At 35.7% G+C, this 22845-nt stretch overlaps 1 protein-coding gene, 1 long non-coding RNA gene and 1 pseudogene across 2 annotated transcripts; all 3 read right to left on the reverse strand.

Annotated features, from left to right (window-relative positions):
• Positions 1-2190: 2190 nt before the first annotated feature.
• styx (serine/threonine/tyrosine interacting protein) lies at positions 2191-7368 on the reverse strand. Its single transcript, XM_016476802.1, has 11 exons — positions 7124-7368; positions 6140-6172; positions 5800-5853; positions 5615-5712; positions 5463-5523; positions 5328-5364; positions 5126-5165; positions 4920-4970; positions 4740-4812; positions 4541-4634; positions 2191-2281 (listed from the first exon to the last, which is right to left on the reverse strand). The coding sequence occupies exons 1-11, from the start codon at positions 7181-7183 to the stop codon at positions 2208-2210; spliced, it is 675 nt and encodes a 224-aa protein (XP_016332288.1). The 5' UTR covers positions 7184-7368; the 3' UTR covers positions 2191-2207.
• On the reverse strand, positions 3158-3951 carry LOC107680758 (uncharacterized). Its single transcript, XR_001633180.1, has 5 exons — positions 3885-3951; positions 3743-3779; positions 3541-3580; positions 3342-3392; positions 3158-3234 (listed from the first exon to the last, which is right to left on the reverse strand). It is a non-coding gene; the product is annotated as an uncharacterized LOC107680758 (long non-coding RNA).
• Positions 7369-8426: 1058 nt separating the features above from the next.
• Positions 8427-21506, reverse strand: LOC107680749 (proto-oncogene tyrosine-protein kinase ROS-like; annotated as a pseudogene).
• Positions 21507-22845: the final 1339 nt, after the last annotated feature.

The following is a 22845-nucleotide window of genomic DNA, read 5'->3' on the forward strand; positions in this document are numbered from 1 at the left end:
CAACCCCTCCGAGCCGCCGCCTCGCATCATATCCGTCGATTGCTCCAAAGCACAAACTCTTCGATTAATATCCACTGTGATAGCTCGTAGATCTTCACCCACATTAACATGTAGTTGCATTGCGTGTTTCATAGAACAAAGCTCAACACTCAGCTGCTCCATTCTTCCAAGCAAACTTGAAACATCAATGCTATCGAAGGACACTGGCGGCTCATCCAAATAATGTGAAACAAATCTGGGGATGTCTTCGCCACATTCATTCATCACTTTAAGACAGCTTTTTATGTTATTAACGTCTTTCTGTGGCCCTTTATGAGAAACATTCCGTTGTGTTGTAGGACATAATTCAAACAGTACTTTCTTTGAGGCCTCAATCCAATCAGAATCAAACGTCTTTGCAGCCAACAGGACAATTTCATCCTGACTTAGAGTCTTAATTTTAACAGCAAGAACATTAAGGAATTCATCCTCAACAATAACCTTCCCGTCAACAGTATTATATATCTCAGGTTTCAGACGAGATCGTTTAAACACAGACGCAGACGATACAGCCAAGCAGCTGTGCAGCTGCCAAGTGTGGCAGCGTCCGCCATATTCGCCATATCCGCCATATATAGCGCTTTTAACAATACAGATTGTGTCAAAGCAACTGAACAGCATTAATTAGGAAAATAGTGTGTCAATAATGCAACATGACCATAGTAAACACTCATTTTTCAGTTAAAGGCAGTACATCATTGAATTCAGTGATGTCATCATCCAGCTCAGTTCAGTTTAAATAGTCTCTGTGCAATCAAGTCAACGATATCGCTGGAAATGAAGTGTCCCCAACTAAGTAAGCCAGAGGCGACAGCGGCAAGGAACCAAAACTCCATCGGTGACAGAATGGAGAAAAAACCTTGGGAGAAACCAGGCTCAGTCAGGGGGCCAGTTCTCCTCTGACCAGACAAAACCAGCAGTTCAATTTCAGGCTCAAGCTGTTCTGAGGTTTTGGATATGCTAAGGAATTGGGATAAATCAGGAAGATTACTTACAGAGCAGTCTTTTGTGGTAGAAGTGATGGTTCTAACTTCTACCATACTTGTAACAAGGAGTAGAATTTACAGTTTTAGCTATATGAAGTTTGCACAAGACTGGATAATGATCGAAAAAGGCACATTTCCCTCTTTTACTTAAAATGTTAATGCTGTGTTTTGTGCTTTATTCTCAGTTTCTCTTGCAGGTACTCGTCTTCAACAGAAATCAGTAATAGAAAAAAGTTTTACATTTATTTATGCTGCTCATGTATTTTTTCTATTTTGGCTTTAGTCTTAGCCACTGGTGATAATTATTAGTCATGTCATGTGTAAAACTTAGATGAAGGAAAATAATTTTGAAATACATCCTGATGCAATGAAAGCACATCTTTGTATGCTAAATGCCTTTATTGTTCTACTTTCACTGATAGCCGACAAATTAGGAGCATTTAAATGCTTTGTCTCATCTGTCAATCAACAGCCAAACATGTGGCAGTGATGTTATTTGTGCTTTTATAACTGTTATATTTTAAAATTGATGTAACACCACTGAATGACAAGTGGGTGAATGGATTAAAAATGTTACATTAAAAATCAAAAAGTTTATATTGTATTTCAATGAAATGGAAATATCATTCTAAATCTATCCACACCCAACAGTCCTATCATAAACGGTCATATCTTTGCACCAGGGATTGATAACACTGAAAACGCAAAATGTAAGTAGCCATCTTTTATTGAGCAGTGGGATGTTAATCCTATGGCAAACGCATCTTTCCTTATCTCAGTCTGAATTCATTCCCCACATAACGACCGATTTTCATCCTAGCTTTTCATGACTGGTTCATCCTACCATTTCATTTCTACAGCAGTGACAGTCCCATTCTTTGATACCCTCCCCTACCTTCCAACCCAAATCTGTCCAACAAAATAACAGTAATTCAAGTATCAAAAGTGCATTATTGCAATACTGTCCCGCTGCAAATGCAAAATGCTTTAAATACTATAAAACTGCAAAAAATTTCAGTGCATACAGCTCAAAAAGGAAAAAGAAAAGCTTCCCCAGCTCCAAGGGTCACGAGGAGCAGTCTCTCCCTCCCAACCCCTGTACAAATATTTACATTTTTAATCCCAATAAAAATGTAAAAAGAGAAGTCCACTGTGGTTAAGCACATTTTTTTTTAGTAAAGCCTATCCATTTTGTGCTGCTGTAGCTTGCATACTCCCGAAATCTTCATCCTCTTCTAGTGTTCGCTTTAGACTTCCTGTATGGAAAGAAAGATGTTATTAGGAATGGCCATAGCATGTATAATGACCCTAGTTTCATACATTACTAATGTACAAATTACATAGCTCATTTCTATAGTACAATTAACCCAGTAATTTATCCTCATAGATTTAAATTTACATTTATTAATTTAGCAGATGCTTTTATCCAAAGTGACTAAAAAAATTAGTAACAAACATGACCATTAATCAAATGGAGCCAAGAACAAAAGCAGATTCACAACGCAAAAATTAAAAGAGTACAAGCTAGAAAAGAGATACAATTCTGCACTATTTCATGAAGATAAATAAAAAAAAGAAATCACTAAAACTAAAACAGTTGTTGTAAATGCTACAAGTGAATTCAGGCATCACAACACTATAACGTACAGTATGAAAAATTGAAAAATGCTAAATATTTTAAGTGTTATTAAATTAGTGTTTTTAAATATTAATTTTGAGTGTTGTATGTTGGCAAAAGAAATCTAAGCATATTGGTCAAAAAAATAAAATAAATAAATAAATAAATATATATACAGTGGGTACGGAAAGTATTCAGACCCCCTTCAATTTTTCACTCTTTGTTATATTGTAATAAAGTACCAATATACTACGCATCACTATTAGAAATGATTAAACTATTTACAAACTAACCGTTTGGCCATAAAATGTTCTCTTACCTGGCATCCCAGCTTGGATGGAGAAAGACCTGCCCAACTGAATGGGTGACATCATCTTGATGGTAAGCTTTGCAAGATATATTGCTTCATAATCCTTCATGAAAACAGAGAGAACATCCTTTTATGATGTATACATGTATATAAAACAGCACTTAATGCTGAATGAATTATTAATGCTGAGATTTCTTTAAAATCATACCTGTAGCTGATGAACAAAGCCTACATTGGGATTAATGCAAAATCGTCTCTCTTGTACATGACTAAAGGCATCCCTGTAAAGAAATAAAATGACAGGATCTGCAAACTTCAAGACACACCATATTATTTTGTATTCATATTTTTGGACATGCATGAACTGTTTCTCCACTAATAATATTACCTGTATTTCACACCAAATGTCTCCATAAGGTAGGCAATAACTAAGGCAGCGCTGGGAGAAAAAAATAATGTAAAAAAAATTATAATTATTGAATTATATAAAATTAAATCAAGAGATTTTAGATATTTTATAAATGAGTAAAAATATTTTTTTTATAACCATCAAAAAAAGATGATTACGGACTTTAGTTTTAGCATACCTTCTTGATATCCCTGCATTTCCATGAACAAGTACCTTTCCTACAACACAAAAATGTGCAAGGCATTGACATTATAATAAAATAAATGTTGTTGACACTGAAAACCTATTTTCTTTACAAGAAACTGAACCCAGGATTAAAACAGAGAAAATACTCAATTTAGTATTAAAAGTAGAGATCAATATAGAGAAACTTTCATTACCCCCTGTCTCTAAACATCCATCAATAAATTCTTTAGTCTATAAAGAGAAAAACAGGTTATCATAATTAGATAAAAGAATCGCAGACCAAATAATGTATTAATAATATAAAATATATATATATAAAAAAAAAGGTCAGCTTACCATTTGGAAATATCTAATAATATTTTCCACAGGGTTATCTGCTATATCTAAAACAAGGTACCTACATACAAGTAAAAAAGTAAATTAGCTGTTAGAAATAGTGGAGCTTTATACTGAAGTGCCACACAGAACAGACCAAAAAATGCAGATGAGCTGAAGGCCACTGTCAAAGAAACCTGGCTTCCATACCACCTCAGCAGTGCCACAAACTGATCACCTCCATGCCACGCCGAATTGAGGCAGTAATTAAAGCAAAAGGAGCCCCTACCAAGTATCGAGTACGTGTACAGTAAATGAACATACTTTCCAGAAGGCCAACAATTCACTAAAAATGTTTTTTTTTATTGGTCTTATGAAGTATTCTAATTTGTTGAGATAGTGAATTGGTGGGTTTTTGTTAAATGTGAGCCAAAATCATCACAATTTAAAGAACCAAAGACTTAAACTACTTCAGTCTGTGTGCATTGAATTTATTTAATACACGAGTTTCACAATTTGAGTTGAATTACTGAAATAAATGAACTTTTCCATGACATTCTAATTTATTGAGATGCACCTGTATAATAACTAATAAAGTACCAATATACTACGCATCACTATTAGAAATGATTAAACTATTTACAAACTAACCGTTTGGCCATAAAATGTTCTCTTACCTGGCATCCCAGCTTGGATGGAGAAAGACCTGCCCAACTGAATGGGTGACATCATCTTGATGGTAAGCTTTGCAAGATATATTGCTTCATATTCCTTCATGAAAACAGAGAGAACATCCTTTTATGATGTATACATGTATATAAAACAGCACTTAATGCTGAATGAATTATTAATGCTGAGATTTCTTTAAAATCATACCTGTAGCTGATGAACAAAGCCTACATTGGGATTAATGCAAAATCGTCTCTCTTGTACATGACTAAAGGCATCCCTGTAAAGAAATAAAATGACAGGATCTGCAAACTTCAAGACACACCATATTATTTTGTATTCATATTTTTGGACATGCATGAACTGTTTCTCCACTAATAATATTACCTGTATTTCACACCAAATGTCTCCATAAGGTAGGCAATAACTAAGGCAGCGCTGGAAAAAGATATTCAATTTTATAAAATAAAATAAAATCAAGCCATTTGAGATTATTTTACAAATTATTTTAAAAATGTATAAAGAGACAGTTAAAAGACAATCTTTTTATAACCATAAATAAAAGAAGATTATGGATTTTGGATTTGGCATACCTTCTTGATATCCCTGCATTTCCATGAACAAGTACCTTTCCTACAACACAAAAATGTGCAAGGCATTGACATTATAATAAAATAAATGTTGTTGACACTGAAAACCTATTTTCTTTACAAGAAACTGAACCCAGGATTAAAACAGAGAAAATACTCAATTTAGTATTAAAAGTAGAGATCAATATAGAGAAACTTTCATTACCCCCTGTCTCTAAACATCCATCAATAAATTCTTTAGTCTATAAAGAGAAAAATAGATGATCATAATTAGACAAAAGAATAACACCAAATAAAAATGTATTAATAATATAAATTCATAAAAGTAAGGTCAGCTTACCATTGGGAAATACCTAATAATATTTTCCACAGGGTTATCTGCTATATCTAAAACAAGGTACCTATAAACAAGGAAACAATTTAAATTAGCTGTTAGAAATAGCTGAGTGTTAAGTACCACACAGAATAAAGGACAACCAGAAATCAAAATACCTAAATTTATGGGGAAAGTTTGGCTTTATAAAGTTGGCCTCAATGTCTTGTCTGACACAGACGATGTGAGTTATCCCCTGCTTCTCCAGCACTGAGAGCTGAAAGAGAGGATGAATTATTACAGGAAAGCCAAGGCACAGATCATTTTCATCATGTCGCATGAGAACAGTTCATCTCTACAGTACCTTACTCTTCATAGCAGCTGAATAAGGGCCAAGAAACAGGCCTGGGAGGATTTCCTAAATCATGAAATCAGACCGTTTTAGTAAAAGTGATCATTTGATGACAATGAGGTATGAAATGTGCCTAATAACGTAAGATTTTGACTCAACAAATATAAAGTACACAAAAAATTCCTATCGAAGGTGGTGGAAAAAAATGATCACCATTGAAAAACAGTCTTCTGAAAGTATGAACTAACACAATAATGTACAAAAATTTACTGTGCCGCAAATGCTATAGCTATACAATAGCCATAACAACATTTAAAAAAATAATGTGCAAAGTTTGTTCATTATCACTCACCTGCATCTCTCTTCTCATTGGATATGCCCAGTCCTGCAGAAATGAGATTACAAAATCTGATTATCAGTTTTTCTACACGCGTTTTTACAGTAATAATATTACCTCACCACTATAATCATAAACTGCAGCCAACACAAGAATAATACTCCTTATTATCAGCATCTCCCAACATATGATCGAGACCAATAATCTGTTTGACAGACATTTATTTATTTTTTAATTAATCAGTTCTGTAATATTAGTGTTCAAGTTGTTAGACCAAAACAAAGCATGAAGGTAATGGACTTGACGGACTGGAGTCATGTGATAACTTGTGGATTATTGTGATGTTTTTATCAGCTGTTTGGACTCTTATTCCGACGGCACCCATTCACTGCTGAGGATCCATTGGTGAGCAAGTGACGTGATGCTAAATTTCTCCAAATCACTTCTGATTAAGAAAGAAACTCATCTTGGATTCATTTTTGGGTGAACTATTCCTTTAAGTGAAAAGTCTTAGGGGTAAAGGTATATTATCAATTAAACGGATTAAAATATTTTTGTTGTTGTTGACTATACTCAATATTAGTATCGTAAAGAAGGTTAGGGATGAATGATTTGTTAGCTAATAAGTCTAAAAGCTTTAATTAAAGCAACTAAAGTTGGTTGTGAATAGAAATGATCAGATTATTCACATATTAATCCCACTATCATAATAAATACTACCCATACTACTTTTCCTGGCTGTGATTGTTGTCATTTGTATTGAGAAATGCACGACTTTGAATTCTGAATTGTTATTCTAGTACACAGCCACTGGATGCACATGCTAACTGCTCACAGCAACGAGTTAGTTAAGAATTTTATTATATATTAAATATATCAGCACAAACCGCTGTATTTATTCATGCATTTACACACACTAGTCAAACATGTACTTTTTTTTAAACAAACAGATTGAAGAGTGACTGTTGTTAGCACTGCGCTAATATGCTTAGATCATACCAGCTGCTCTTCTGTGGCCGCGGGCAGGGACGGGAACTGGAGTTTATTCCCTTCGTCCATGCTGCGAGCGGTATTCCAGCTTTCAATACGTTCACGTCCCCTTTGATGGATTGAATATAAAGACGAATTAAGTGCAAATAAAGTAGAGTTTGTGGAGGAGCTCCGCACTCACGCACGCCATGCTGCTCCCACCCGGAGCGCTCACGTGACACGAGAGCGCCATACGTCGGAAAGGGGCGGTGTCATGGGATATCAGATTCAGTCAACGAGCACAATGCAGTTTTTAGTATTAGTGTAATTAAATGCTAATCTGTTGACATTAAAAAAAAAAACACTATATTTAGTGGTAAACAGATCAAAGTTGGTAGAAATTGCCAATGCCCATAGGATAGAAAAAAAAACAGCATATACCCCCTTAGTTACCGTTGCTATGTCCGACAAGCCATTAAAAATCACAGTCTATGTGAAAAATACATCGCGGAGCAAAGAGGACACTGACAACGTGCCGACAGACAAGACAGAGCAGGTTACTTCTAAGTCTCAGCTTTCAAATTGTGTAATTTTGTTAAGAACCGTTTAATACCGTTTTGTGGCTCTTTCATGTGTCGTGACAGATCACTGTAGCGCCTTAGTTCAAGCGGCACGTGAACCGATCATCTCTTCCCTTTACTAGTTATAGCACAAAATAAACATGAATGAACACCAGAAGGTATCTTGTTTCAACCGCGGAAAGACGTCAATACACACCATTTTTCAAGTTCAAGTCCACCGAAGTTTGTCTGGTTCATTTGCTAGACAAAAAGGCGGTTTCAGCGTTATGATTGGTCATATCGCCTGTCAATCAAACTCCCGGCGAATAGTCAGTAATATATTTAAATCAATTAAAATAATTTATTTCAATTAAAATGTTTGTCCTTTTGTTATACTATGAAAAGTACATTCATTAATTGATTGATTCATTATTTATTTATTCATTCATTCTTTCATTCATTCATTCAACCTGCTGCAAAATGCCAAGCATTGATATTTCTATCAGAAAATACAAATCTAGATGTTCTATATAATGTTGATACCTTTTTATTGATCATTCAACTATACATTATACATTAAAAATGCAACATTCATTTATTCATTCATTAATTTGGCTGTTTGCATTATTTAACCAATTAAACAGTTACAACTATTGTTATTTCTTATAGGAAAGATCAAGCTTTTTATTGATCATTCTACATTATACATCAAAATACAACTATTGTTTTTATACAGTATTTACAAGGAAGAAGATTACAAAGTGAGGGCCAGCTCATGGGTCTTTGTGCAAAGTTGGGGGGCCATTTCAACCCATCATTGGCAATTATTTATCTTCAGTGGGTGTAGATGAGTCTGTTCCGACACTGTCCGGGCTCTCAGAGCGATACATCAAGTAATTCAGTGCCTCCAGATCTTCATCTCCATCCACACCAGTGCAGACCTCTTCTGGAGAAACCAGCACATACTGTTACCATAAGAGGTGCATCTGTACATTTGATTCAGATGTAATAGAGTAAATCATAACATTTATTCTGTTATATATAAAGGAATAAAAATCATACCATCTTCTTGGTAGGCTTGGTTCACATGACCTGCTGCTCCATTCTGCTTTGCTCTTTTATCTGCCTCATAATCTCTCAATTTACTCAGGGTTTCTTCAAGGTACTGGAAGTTTGGCCTTTCAGTTGGTTCTTTGCTCCAGCAGCTCATCATCAGATTATACCTACAAAAAAAGTAAATATTATATCTTTGTCTTCACATTCAATCAATTTATAACATGTATTGTTGAAATCATCAACTAATATCACTTACAATCTCTGTGGATATCCGGCTGGTGAAGGCAGTCGTGCACATGTACTGATATGGCTTAAGACTTCATGGTTGGTGTTCTTGGGATATGGTAGCTTTCCTAATGTCATAATCTCCCATAACAGCACACCAAATGCCCTAAAATTACTACTTGTTACACTGTAGTTTTTGCAATGATACCATAGAATAACTTTTTGGTTCCTCAAAGAATCTTTCAGTGACCAGTTCTTAAAGGGGTCCTATTATGCTCTTTTACAAAGTCTTGATTTTGTTTTGGGGGTGTACTAGAACAGGCTCTCATACTAGGTTGTTCGAAAAACACATTATTTTTCACATATTTTACATATTATTACAACACCTCTCTCCCCAGCCTGGTATGAACGGCTCGAATAGTTCCTGTATCAAATGAAGGCCCGCCTTCTGAAATATGAAATGTGCTGTGATTGGTTAGCTGGGCCAGTGTGTGTTGTGATTGGCAGCACTCGTTGCGTCAAAATCAAATCAATTTGAGTGCGATTTAAACCCGGATGATTGTAATCACTCTAAGTTCGTCTGCCTTGGGAAAGCTAGCGTGTCTCCGACATAGTGATTACACTTGTAGCCTTTTCTAGTGCAGCTCAACCAGGTCTCGTCCCATTCGTCGATATTTGTGATATCACAAATCCCGGAAAATATGCATTGTAGTCCAAACGAGTCGTTCGTTGTAGTTTTTGAAAAGTTTTTTCTGTTAAATAAAATATCTCCTTTTGAAGTGGACTTTGAGCTTTGTAACTTTGCAGATCTTTTTTATGCTCAAACAGCAACATTACAGACTAACTAAAGTTGAAAAAGTAAAAAAGCATAATAGGACCCCTTTAAAAGAACCATTTTTTTCTTAGTCTAAAGGACATTTAATATAAACTAAAGAACTCCAACTATAAATAATGTTTTGTGCAATGAAAAGGTTTCATGGATGTTTAAGGTTCTTCATAGAACCAAAGATGCCACTAAAAAACCTTTATGGCAACAACAATACTCAAGATACTGACCAGACATCAGAATATTTATTGAAAATCCCATCTGTTAAACTTTCTGGTGACATCCAGCGAACAGGAAGAAGACCTTCAACCTTCTTCCTGTAGTAGTCGTTCTTATACACGTCACGGGCCAATCCGAAATCTCCTATTTTAACGACCCTTTCTCGGTCTGTGTAGCTTCTTACTGACACCAGACAGTTCCTTGCAGCAATATCCCTGTGCATATGAAATATAGTTTAATTTAGATGTATTTACATTTATGCATTTGGCAGGCGCTGTTTTCCAAAGTGATTTACATTGCATTCAAGGTGTACATTTCATGTATTCATGTATTCCTTGGGAATCAAACCCATGACTTTGGCATTGTTAGATACAGGAATGCATTAGCACATTCTATGAACAAAGTGCATCCTTTCTAAATAAGCACATCCTGCAGCAGCATTGAAACTGATGTCCAGGAGGCTAGTGAGGTTCAGTAGCTCTTTATGATTCTATGAGACATAAGAACATGTTAGTGCTGGTCAGTAAAAGCAGCACCTCATATCAAAACAATACCTCACAGTTGTAGGACGAGCTCCTCTCAGGTAAGAACGAAGGTCTCCTCTGTCCATCATCTCCAGGATGAGGTAATGTGGCTCGTTTAGCAGACACACTCCAAGCAAACGCAGGATGTTAGGATGATTAAACTGGCTGAATAGCCACGAACACAAAACACTGCATGATAAATCTGCTCCAAAGCGTATCAATTGGATAAATACACTACCATTTAAAAGTTTAGGGTCAGTATGTTTTTTAAGAACGAAATTACTGAATGCATTAAATGACTGAATTAAATGAATGAATGCATTAAATTGCTCAAAAGTCAGTTAAGGCATTTATAATGTTACACCAGATTTGTATCTCAAATAAATGCTGTCCTTTTGAACTTCCTGTTCTTCGAAGAATCTTGAAAACAAAAATATTAAGCAACACAACTGTTTTCAACACTGATAACGATAAGAAATGTTTCTTGAGCAGCAAATCAGCATATTAGAATGATTTCTGAAGGATCATGTGACACTGAAGACTGAAGTAATGATGCTGAAAATTCATTTTAAAATATATTGCAATAGAAATAGTTATTTTAAATTGTAATAATACTGTACTTTTGCTCAAATAAATGCAGCCTTGGTGAGCACATGAGACTACTTTAAAAAAACATTAAATAATCTCACTGACCCCAAACTTCTGAAAATAAATAAATAGTAGTTTACAGCAGATCTCAGTAAAGGGCCCTTTTAGACTTTACTTTCTCCCACAACACTAATTAACAGCAAACCCCATGACAAACATTGCCATTTGCTCTAGGCCAGGGGGCCTCATCATCATTTGTTTTGCCCCATTGTTCCCTATTATAATCATATTTTCAGTGTGATGCTGAGAGCAAACATGTCTTTTACCTCATCAAATAAGCTTCTTTTAAGAATTGGGTTATCTCAGTCACTGGCATCTTTTCGCAGTGTCTGTGAAGAGATCGGTTTGTGAGACATTTTATAATCACAATCTATAATTGCCAAAACAGCATGCAAGTAGTCCCCATGGAAGTATATGAGAAACATCATTTTAGTATATATATATATATATATATATATATATATATATATGTGTGTGTGTGTGTGTGTGTGTGTGTGTGTGTGTACCTTGACAGCCACTCTCCTCTCAGGAACAACTTCACTAATTTGGCTGCCAACTGTAACTCCTTCATAGACTTCTCCAAAAGCACCACTACCCAACAACCTCTGAAGCTTCAGACAGTGTTTAGGAAACACAGGAAGTGACTCAATCTCTCCTTGGGCGGGTATGTTACTGGGAAATGTGGGAAAGTTGTTTAAATATCAACACATTTTGTGGTTTATAGATGCAACAAAATCACACTGAAAGGAAGCATTAGTTTGTAAGCGATGTTCCTGTGTACCTGATAGCATAGCAGGCATTACCAAGACCAAATAAACCTCAAATATACTCCAATTCAACATCTGGATGGACTTGCACATCTGTTTGTGTAACTGTCCCAGGATCCTTTTTCTCATGGCGTCTGTGCCAAACTACATCAAAACAGCAAGCAAAGCAAATGTTGTGCTTTCAAATCCTCTCATTCATTTTAATATGGGGATGAAATAGATTTTACAAAAGGGAATTGTGTCATTTGTGTACTTACTGACTGCAGCGAGGATGAGAATAATCAGTGTAATACAGGCAGCAACTGATACAATCACAATAATCAATGTCATGTCAGTGTCTAACGAAGTACCTGCTGGGTGACAACCAGAAAGCAATTAAAGGAATAGTTCAGCTAGAAAAGAAAATATGCTGAAAAATGTTCTCACCCTCAACCATCCAAGATGTAGATGAGTTCATAGATGAGTTCATAGACTTCATTGGAACAGATTTGGAGAAATTTAGCCTTGCATCATTTGCTCACCAATGGATGCTCTGCAGTGAATGGGAGCCATCAGAATGAGAGCTCAAAAAGATTATCACAATAATCCACAAGATATCCATACGACTCCAGTATATCAGTTAACTTCTTGTAAAGTAAAATGCTGTGTGTCTGTAAGAAACAAATCCATCATCAAGACATTTTCTAGACAATCTAGACAATGTCTTTCTACATTTTCAAGACAATTCTTCTCCCCCGAGTTACGTCTTCCGCCATTTTGGAGAGTACCCAAGAGCGTAATCGACGTAATCAGCGTTGTTTACGTTCGGGGGAGAAAGCGCGCGCATGAACATAATCTGCATAATCAGCGTTATTTATGCTTAGGGGAAAGCGTGTGTATGCATTGTGATACTCTCTAAAATGGCGGTAGACGTAACTCGGGGGAGAAGAATTGTTAAAAAAATTATGTTATTTTTGTTTTCTTTGCTCAAAAAGTATTCTCGTAGCTTCGCAAAACTGAAGTTCAGCCACTTATGTCACATGGACTGTTTTACCGATGTCCTTACTACGTTTCTGGACTGGGAACGTTACAGTTGCATTGCTGTCTATGCAGGGTCTGAGAGCTCTCAGAATTCATCAAAAATATCTTAATTTGTGTTCCGAAGATGAATGAAGGTCTTATGGGTTTGGAACGACATGAGGGTGAGTAATTAATGACAGAATTTTCATTTTTGGGTGAACTATCCCTTTAACATTATCTAATTTAAAATAATAATAAAAAAAGGTGTAGTACATTTTGAAGCGGTTCCACATTTTCCCACAATTCCTTAGACACGACACAATTAAACACTGTCCCATAGTCAATACTGCTGGGTTGAGTGTATCTGGAAAAGTGTGTCATTCCCTTCAAGAACAACTTTGGAAACCGCAGGTGGAATAACCATAGGAGGAGATACAAATCCATCTGAAAACAAACACAAGACACAAAGTGATTATGACTTGCTAATAAGTACATAGAGCAATATGAAACATGATATGTTAACATACTGCTGACCTGGAAGAGGTTTCACCATTTGCTGTACTACAGAAAAAGCAGTCTGTTTTGCTGGAAGACATAAGGACACTGGTGTTTTGCTTCAATGTCCGCTGTAGTAGCTCAAATCTGTGATTTGAGATGTGGTTCATCTTGCAAATTCTACCACTTTAGACTTATGCATCCTTTACAGGTATATTATTAATAGAATTTATGCAAATAATTAAAAAACAACATTTATTCAATAAGAAAATGTTATTAAAAGCCAAATTGGTCACTGACCATAGCATTCATTAATGAGATCGATCCGTAAAAAATTTGTATATGTACCTACCTGTCACCAATGACGTTCACACTGTAAAGATTTATAAGGGAGCCGTCCTGCACCAACCAATACAGATTTCCTTCAATCACATTCAAAGTAATACCAGCAACCTACAATTAGAGTGTGTGAAATATTTACACTACTGTTAAAAAGGGTCAGTGTTTTCAACATAATAATAATAAGAAGAAGAAGAAATGTGTCCTGAGCATCAAAAAAGCATGATTTCTTATGGAACTTTGAAATAATGGCTACTGAAAATTTAGCTTTGCCATCACAGGAATGTTGCATTTTAAAATACCCCAAGACCCCAAACCTTTAAATGGTATTGTATTTGATGTTTTATGTGTTTATTTCTGTCCTCACCTCTTTACCAGAGAACACACTCAGTTTATCCAGGAGTTGGTAGTCTTCTCCATCCATTCTACAGCCTTCTACTGATGTTTCAGTGCTCCAGTAGATGGCAGCATTCAATGAATCAATCCCTAAACTGAGAATCTTTTGCTCTGCTTGGAGAAATATCTCAACCCCATGACCAGACCCTTGGCATATCTGATAAGAGATGCAAGATATCTCATAATTAGTTCATACTACTGCCACATAGTCAAAAAATATGTCAATAAAGTAATAGTAGCTTTTTTCATTATGTCTTTCAGTCATTATTTAATATAAAAACATACTAGATTTGTGTTGCAGCTCCAGTATAGATACTGTCCCAGCCAGTCAATGTCCAGTGCTTCAGCATTCATGGGTGATGGCATTGTCATTACACTCAACGACTGATTACCCAGTTCAATCCGGTTAATGTGGCCTGAACTGTTAGTCCAGTAGATTGTGGAACTATACCAGTCCATATCTGTTCATCATGAAAGGAGAACATGCTATATACCTTGCTTTATAGTGAGAAGAATTGTAAAATTTGCAATCAGATGCAAAATACTGTTCTAAATAATGTTCTATACCGTTCAAAATAATGTTCTAAATTCTTTCTTTCTTTTATTTGCATTATATAACTAAAATATCAAAACAAATGCAATGTATTTAAAAAAAAAAAAACATTCCAGTGCTTGTGGTCAATCATTTGTTTTATTTTTATTTTTTTTAAAGAAGTTAATACCTTTATTCAGCAAGTATGCATTAAATTGATAAAAAGTGACAGTAACATTATAATGTTACAAAAGATTTCTATTTCAAATAAATTTTTAAAATAATTTTAACATTATTGCATTTTAAAATATAGTAAAATAGAAAAGTTATTTTAACGGTTAATAATATTTCACAATATAACTTTTTACTGAATTTTTTGATCGAATAAATGCAGCCTTGGTGAGCATAAGAGACTTGATGAAAACTTTATGGAACATGTTTATTGTTAATATAATGAACTACACCTGTGGTTATTCAGCTTGGACGCGTTTGTGTGGGACCAACAGGTTAAAAAATAATCCAAAAAGTGCCTCAGAAAGTGAAGTTAGATCTGAGGCACTGTAGTTTCTATTTCTAGCACTATTTGTTTGCTGATGCAATTTCTTGGTCTGATGTTTCTATTTCATACAGTGAAATAAAAAAAAATTATGTTTGACTTACCATAAATGCCTTTTAGAGGCACTGTTATGTTCTATATATGATCTCTCTGGTTTCTTACCTTTCACATCTCCAATATAAGACACCATTTGTTCCACAAATTCAATGCTATCCAAATCTTGCTTCCATATATCATCCTCACTGGCAGCAGAAATATATGGAGGCTCATCGGCTGAAAAAAAAAACAAAGATGACTTTTTAATAGTGGCCAGTTTATAAACATTAAGGTAAATGATAGAATGCATCAATATAATCACCAGGCTGAAGAGTTGTTCCTTCATATGAGACTGATTTGGAGCATCCACCAGGAGAACAAGCCCTGAGAGTGACGCTGTTCTGCTGTGAACTCTGCAGATCAGGAACTGTTGCATGTGTGCCAGTTAGTCCACTAAAATTCATCACCACCAACCCATTCATCCAGCAGTTTATAGCATAAGTCCAATTTTGCCAGGAAAATGGACCCGTGTGGAACAAAACTGAATTTATTTATTGGACAACATGTGCAATTTTATAGGTTAGCAAAATGAAATCTGGCTTCAATAAAAGAATGACAACAATTATGAAAATAGTCTCCTACTAATAAAACAATCCAAAAGTGCTATTAACTGGGTATCACTCACCAATCATATTTTCAGGTTTCTCCCAATAAACGTTGGCTTTATCTGATCCAAACAGGACTTGAAGTTGTCTTGGCCTTCTTGGCACAGGATAAGGTTGTGCAGATGCGCTAAAGTAGCATAGATTACCAAAGCCGTCATTTTGACTATGGGTGACATCACAGTCCGCGAATTCATTAAAGGTGGCCACTTGGCTCTGGCCAACTTGTTTATACAGTGCATAACCATTGGTGAGCATGAAGAAATCATCCTCATAAACAATGCTGTTTGCTTCAAAGTTAATATTTGTGAAGAGCGTAATGGGAAATAATCCATCCACAGATGTGGCATTGAGCATTTGATCACTTCTGTCGTGATAAAGCAGTCTCTTGTTGGGAAAACTGACCACAAAGTTGGAGACATAAGGCATTTTTATGACGTTAATTATCTCATGTTGTTAGCCAGAGATGTCTTGAAGAGGGCTACGATATAATCCACTGCTCAGCAATAAGAAAAGCCATCTGACAAACACAATTTTGACATTTTTAGTAAATTACACTTTACTTAAATTAGTCAAACTAACAAAATATTTAAACTAAAATCTATACTGTCTCTAATGGAGCTGCTTCTTTGGTTGGTAGTAATAAATATAACAGTATCATATTTGTAAAAATACTAATGCTGATGGTTTACACAATGATTTATAGCTTTATATAAAAGTAGAGACAGTGCTTATCCAAACAGTTTTTAATCATGTTTATGACACTCACCCATTATACGGATCTGCAATTATATTTACAGCGTCACTGGAAAGGTTGAGATTTATATCCACTGGAAAAGATCTAATCCACAATAGTAGACCTGCATATTTTTGTGGGAAAGAATGTACAATGACATTATTTAAATAAAAAACAAAACAAAACATAAAATATAGATTTTTCTTGATGGCATCTGTTACATTTTGACTTGCCCTTCAAGGAATAGTTCACCCAAAAATGAAAATTTGCCAAGAATGTACTCACCAGCCATCCAAGATGTAGATGAGTTTGTTTCTTCATCGGAACAGATTTGGAGAGATATAGCGAAAAGCTGTGTATTTGTAAGAAACAAATGCATCAAGGCATTTTAACTTTAAACCATCTCTTTTGTCCATAATCCATAATAATGTTTCCTTCAGTGAAAAAGTCCCGTTGTCCTCTCACATTAAAATCCACTTATTTGTTTAGAACTGTTTTGTAAACCTGTAAACAGTGCTTGATCTGTGCATATTTCTATCCTGATTCAGATGAGATGACTTTTTTCAGTGCAAAGTATATGATAGAGAACATGTATTTTATCTGAAAGCAGCATTTTGATTTTGTTTAATACAAACACGCAGCATTTAACTTCACAAGACGTCAATTGATGGTCTGGAGTCATGTGGATTACTTGTGGACTATTGTGATGCTTTTATCAGCTGTTTGGACTCTCATTCTGACGGCACCCATTCACTGCAGAGGATCCATTGGTGAGCAAGTAAGGTAATGCTAAATTTCTCCAAATCTGTTCCGATGAAGAAACAATCTCATCTCATCTTGGATGGCCTGAGTGTGAGTAACTTTTCAGCAAATTTTAATTTTTGAGTGAACTATTCTTGTCAGTTTCAAACAAAAATAATTTACAGTAATGCACTTACAATGAAAGTCTATAGGGCAAGGCATTCCAGAACAGTTCCATATCATTATTTAAGTGGTTTTGTTAATTGTTCGGTACACGTGATATTTGACCTTCAAAGTTGTCTAAATGTTCATTTTAGTCCCTAATTAATGGTGAATACACACCCTACCACTGGACACATAGTAAATCCTCTCATAAAGCCAGTCTACTGTCAGTGCTGTGACCTCCAGCGGGGCAGAGTGCAGAAGCTTGAGATCTGAATGGTCAGTGAGATTTCCAGCCCCTTTCACCCAGATACGAGCCCCTTCAGAGATATAGATGCGGTTGGAACCGTAGTGCACTGCCACCCCTAAAAAACGTAACAAAAGTAAGATGTCAGAAAGCAAGGACCATCTACACCAAAAGGTACATCTTATTGCTCAAAGGTTGCTCTGTCAAAGCAACTTTAAATTTAAGTATCAACTTTGTCTCAAATGTCCTAAAATTCCTTAAAAGAAATTAACATGCTAATTGTTGACATAAAGTACGGAGCTATAAAAATAATGTGTATAACTTGGTCTTGGGAATTTAGACAGTATTAAGATATCTAGAGAATAAACCTTTACTGGGACTTTTTTCTAAGGAGACAAATTTGCTCTCCATTTAATCTTCTTACTGTCTAAGAGAAACATCTGAGATATTGAAGTACTCTCATTTGCGATTTCTCTTTCCTATGGGCACTCTTATGTGGTGGAAATGTTTTATATTTATTGATTTGAGGAAGAATGGACCTGTGATGTTGCTCTCGATTAGACTGTCTGAGAGACACTGTGCTGTAGTGAAGAAATCGGCATCCTCTTCTCTCATCCTTAATGAGTTCCATCTGGATGCAAAGACCCACCGGCCTCCATTCTGCTCTGAAAGTCATCACAGATGGAGCAATAAGATTGTTGTTTATCTGAAGTCACTGCAAACACAATGCATTGAAAAACATTAGCAGAATGGTGAAGTACTGCGGTTGCATGAAGCTTAGTGTGATTTCGTTAAGTAGGGCAAGCTTTTGGATCAACTACCTCAGATTTTAAGTTAGGTTTAATGGCAACTGATATGCTTTTTCAGTGTTGATGTCAATATATCAAAAGTTTGAGGCTCATAGGTTATGCTTTTGAAAAAAGTCAAAAAAATGTAAATCAAAAATTCAGTAAAAACAGCATTTTGAAATATTTATATTTTAATAATATTTTAAAATGTAGTTTATTCCTGTGACAGCTAAGCTGAATTTTCAGCAGCCATTACTACAGTCTTCAATGTCACATGATCCTTCAGAAATTAATATAATTTCTGCTTAAGAAACATTTTTTATTATTATTCTTGTTGAAAACAGTTGTTTGCCTAATATTTTTTGTGGGAACCATGATAGATTTTTTTCAGCATTCTTTAATGAGCAGAAAGTTAAAAAAAAAATATTTATATGAAATAGAAATCTTTCATAACATTTAAAATGTTTCCACTGTCACTTTTGCTCAATTTAATGAATATTAGCATAATTATTTTTTCAAAAGTCGTACTGTCCCCAAACCTTTGAATGGGATTATATATTTAAATTAAAATATATAAAATTAAATTAAATTATACTTATACAAATGATTAAAAATATAGAATCACAGACTATAATACACAAAACTGCAGGAATAAAATATCACTAAAATATTTTAGAACAGAAAATGTTTTTTATTCATTTATAATTTTAACAGCAAAAGCAATGATGTTCCACGACCAACAAAAGATCCAGGAACATGTCCTGCTTGGCAAAATTAGGGTCATTTTAGCAGGATAAAGTACAAGTTTCACTGTAAGCTGAAGTTAACCACCTTGTGTTGGTGTTGTTATGCTGGCTTCAGCGATTGAACCCTGGCCCTCTTCATTTACAGCAGCTACAGAGATCATGTATGAGACGCAGTCACTACAATCAGTATTTTAAAAATGGGAAGACTTTGTACACTACCTATATATAGTGTTATGGAATGTCGGGTAGAATGTGTTGAAGAATATATTCCCTCCAGTTGCTACACTAATGACGTGTTTGTTGGATGTGAGATTGAGGTTGAAGCCCAAGATGGGTCCTCCTGGTTTTTCAGGTAGAGACCAGCGAACCTCCACACTCTCTCCAGACACGCTCTCAATATTCTCATTGGATGGGCTGGAGGGCACTTTTTGGAAGGGAAACACATTAAACAGCTTCAAACAACTGATTTTGAAACATAATGTAAAAAGACCGTTGATCAACTGTTGATTTAACCTACATCCAAAAGGTTTTATTTGGTACCAAGGACTCGCTGGAGAACAAGCGTGCGTTTCTGCTATCAGGGCCCAGACCCTGAATTTATAGCAGGTAAAGGGTTCCAACTGTTTGACGGTGTATGTCGATTCCGTCACATTCTATGAGGAAAAAAAGAAAATTGCTCAATCTGATGCAAGCTTTCAAGAAATGTGATATTTCATTCCAAAATTAACATTTTAACTAAAATTAACAAAAATATACTAATAATTTGTATTATTATTATTATATATTATTTAAATGGTAAGTGAATTTGTACACGGTTGTTTAAAAGTCCTTTCAAAAACTGATACCTTTATTTAGCAGTGATGCATTAACTGATCAAAAGTGACAGTAAAGTCATAAAATATTTTTATTTCAAATAAATGCTGTTCTTTCTATTTATCAAAAGATCCTGAAAAAAAAGCATCATGGTTTCCACAAAAATATTAAGCAGCACAAATGATTTCAACACTGATAATAATAAGAAATGTTTCTTGAGAACCAAATCAGCATATGATTTCTGAAGGATCATGTGGCACTGAAGACTGGAATAATGATGCTGAAAACTCAGCTTTGCCATCGCAGGAATAAATTACATTTGAAATTTTAATAATATTTCACAATATTACTGTTTTACTGTATTTTGATCAAATAAATGCAGCCATGGTGAGCAAAAACATTCAAAAGTCTTACTGACCCTAAACGTTTGATGGTGTATATTTGTAAAGTACAGTTGTAATTATACATCACGGTGACATTTTCATACTGAATTGGATTTCAGCTTATTTTATTGATTTAAAAAAAAAAATTGTTAATCATTGTTTTTGCATACAGTAATGGGAGATTTGGGACAAATGTGTTTGAAAATAATGCCATAATGAACAATATCCTAGTTACTAAAATAGCCATTATTTTCTTAATTGAAAAAATATTGTTTGTTCCTTTTGATTTTTAAAATTAAATATGACCTGGACATTATTTGTACCCAAATGCATGTTCATATATTTTATTCAATAATAATTTTTGACTTACAAATACACCAAAAGTCAGTGGGATTTAATCATCAACATGACACGTATAAACAAAGTCATCCAAGCAGTACCTCTGCTTGTGCCCAAATCCCAGACAGATTAGGACTGGTCCACTGAAGAATATACACCACATCAGATTGATTCAGACTCCCAGGTCAAAGTTATGTTATGAGATCCGATCCAGGATGCATAAGGTGCTGTGAGCTGACATAAAATATCTGGACAGGAAGAACGTAAATGTTTATAAACCAATCAGTAAACAGATACTGAAGTGAAAGAAGTGAATAAATAGTAAACTTGATTAAAAGACTCACTTTTGCAAATGGCATCTGTACACTGTCTGAAGCCACTTTTGGCTGTCTAGAATTACAATATATCAGACATTAGCTCAAGTAAATGAGAAAAAAAAATCAATACTTGTCCAGATTGCATATTAACAAATCTTAAAAGTCTTACCATGGGGTGCACTGAGGCATCGAGAAGCCATTTGTCACATGATGAAGCTTTGAGAGAAATAAGCAGAAATAGTATCTCTGACAGAAACTGTAAACCCGTAATTTCCTTCCTTTTCCACCAAATCTCTCCCATTTCGCATGCACCGAACTCCTGGATTCAAACACACCCTGCACAGAAATACAGTGTGTACATGACAGTAGCGAATTTCCCCAGACTTAACTATCGATCAGTAACACGCAACCATGGCGGGACACTGGCCCTTTAACAGTCCCTCATAGTTTGTGGTCACCTGTGGCTCAGGTGTGTCTGCCCAGAAACCAGACGGAAACAGGCATTTCGTAAGAAGACTCTCGAAGTATGTGTCATATATATCCACGCAAACAGATTAAGCAGACTGAACTATGGCCACTTGATTGTAAAGTGTAGAAGTTCTCATCTTGTCGTAGATTCAAGGCAGTGTTTATTTTATGGTTAAAGTGTAATTGCTATCAGTTCCAATGAAAGAAAAGTGTGAATTTTATCAATAACAAAGTACACTCAATGCCTTACTCATTATAGTATGTAAAGGTATTTAATGCCAGATTCACCATATCTAAGATAATTTACATAACCATCCAGATAGATTGCGAATAGGTAAACAGCAAGAGGTTCATTCAGCTGAAAACAATAGACCTTAGTCAGGTTAGATGCCATTTTGAATTTAACACGGATGAAAATGAGGCTGTGAGGGAAAGACTTAAAGTCTTTAAATGGCACACACAGTATGAAGGTCCTGGATCATGTTATTTTCTTCAACTCGCATCTTTCAAAACTGTTTTATGGAGTTTTTGTCGAATGAAAGCTTGTTTCAGAAAGATATTTCATCAGCTGAACAGTCGGTATATTGTTAAAAAACAGTACAATCCAATGAACATACTGTACTTCTATCCCTCACTGTCACGGACTCGGATGTGTGGAGGCAGGCAGGATGACGAGGACAACAAGAATTCCACTACTCACTTTTAATGTAGACACAACAAGGCAGGTACAGGTAGGTGAAACACACACACTCGGGGTAACATTCACAATAACCGACACCTATGCTCAGACAGACAGGAACTAATAAGGGGTGAATAATTAGAGGCAGACAGGTGAGCACAATGACGGTGATTAACTAATGACTAGACGGGCTAAACCAACACAAAGGGAAGAAACCACAACAAACAGTCCACAGGGGCGTTACAGTACTCCCCCCTCCCGGAAGGTGCCCGTCCTCGCACCGTAGAAACAGAGGGGGGGGCAGAGGGGGACTAGGAGGAGGATCGTCCAACGGCGGCGGAGCAGGTGGTGGAGGAGCCCGAGGCGGAGATTCGGGAGGCCATGGCGGAACAGGGGACTCGGGTTGCCATGGCGGATCAGGGGGCTCAGGAGGCCATGGCGGAACAGGGGGCTCAGGTTGCCATGGTGGAGCCGGGGACTCGGGAGGCCATGG

Source organism: Sinocyclocheilus anshuiensis, unplaced genomic scaffold (assembly GCF_001515605.1).
Source record: "Sinocyclocheilus anshuiensis isolate Anshui unplaced genomic scaffold, SAMN03320099.WGS_v1.1 scaffold869, whole genome shotgun sequence".
Taxonomy (NCBI): Eukaryota; Metazoa; Chordata; class Actinopteri; order Cypriniformes; family Cyprinidae; genus Sinocyclocheilus; species Sinocyclocheilus anshuiensis.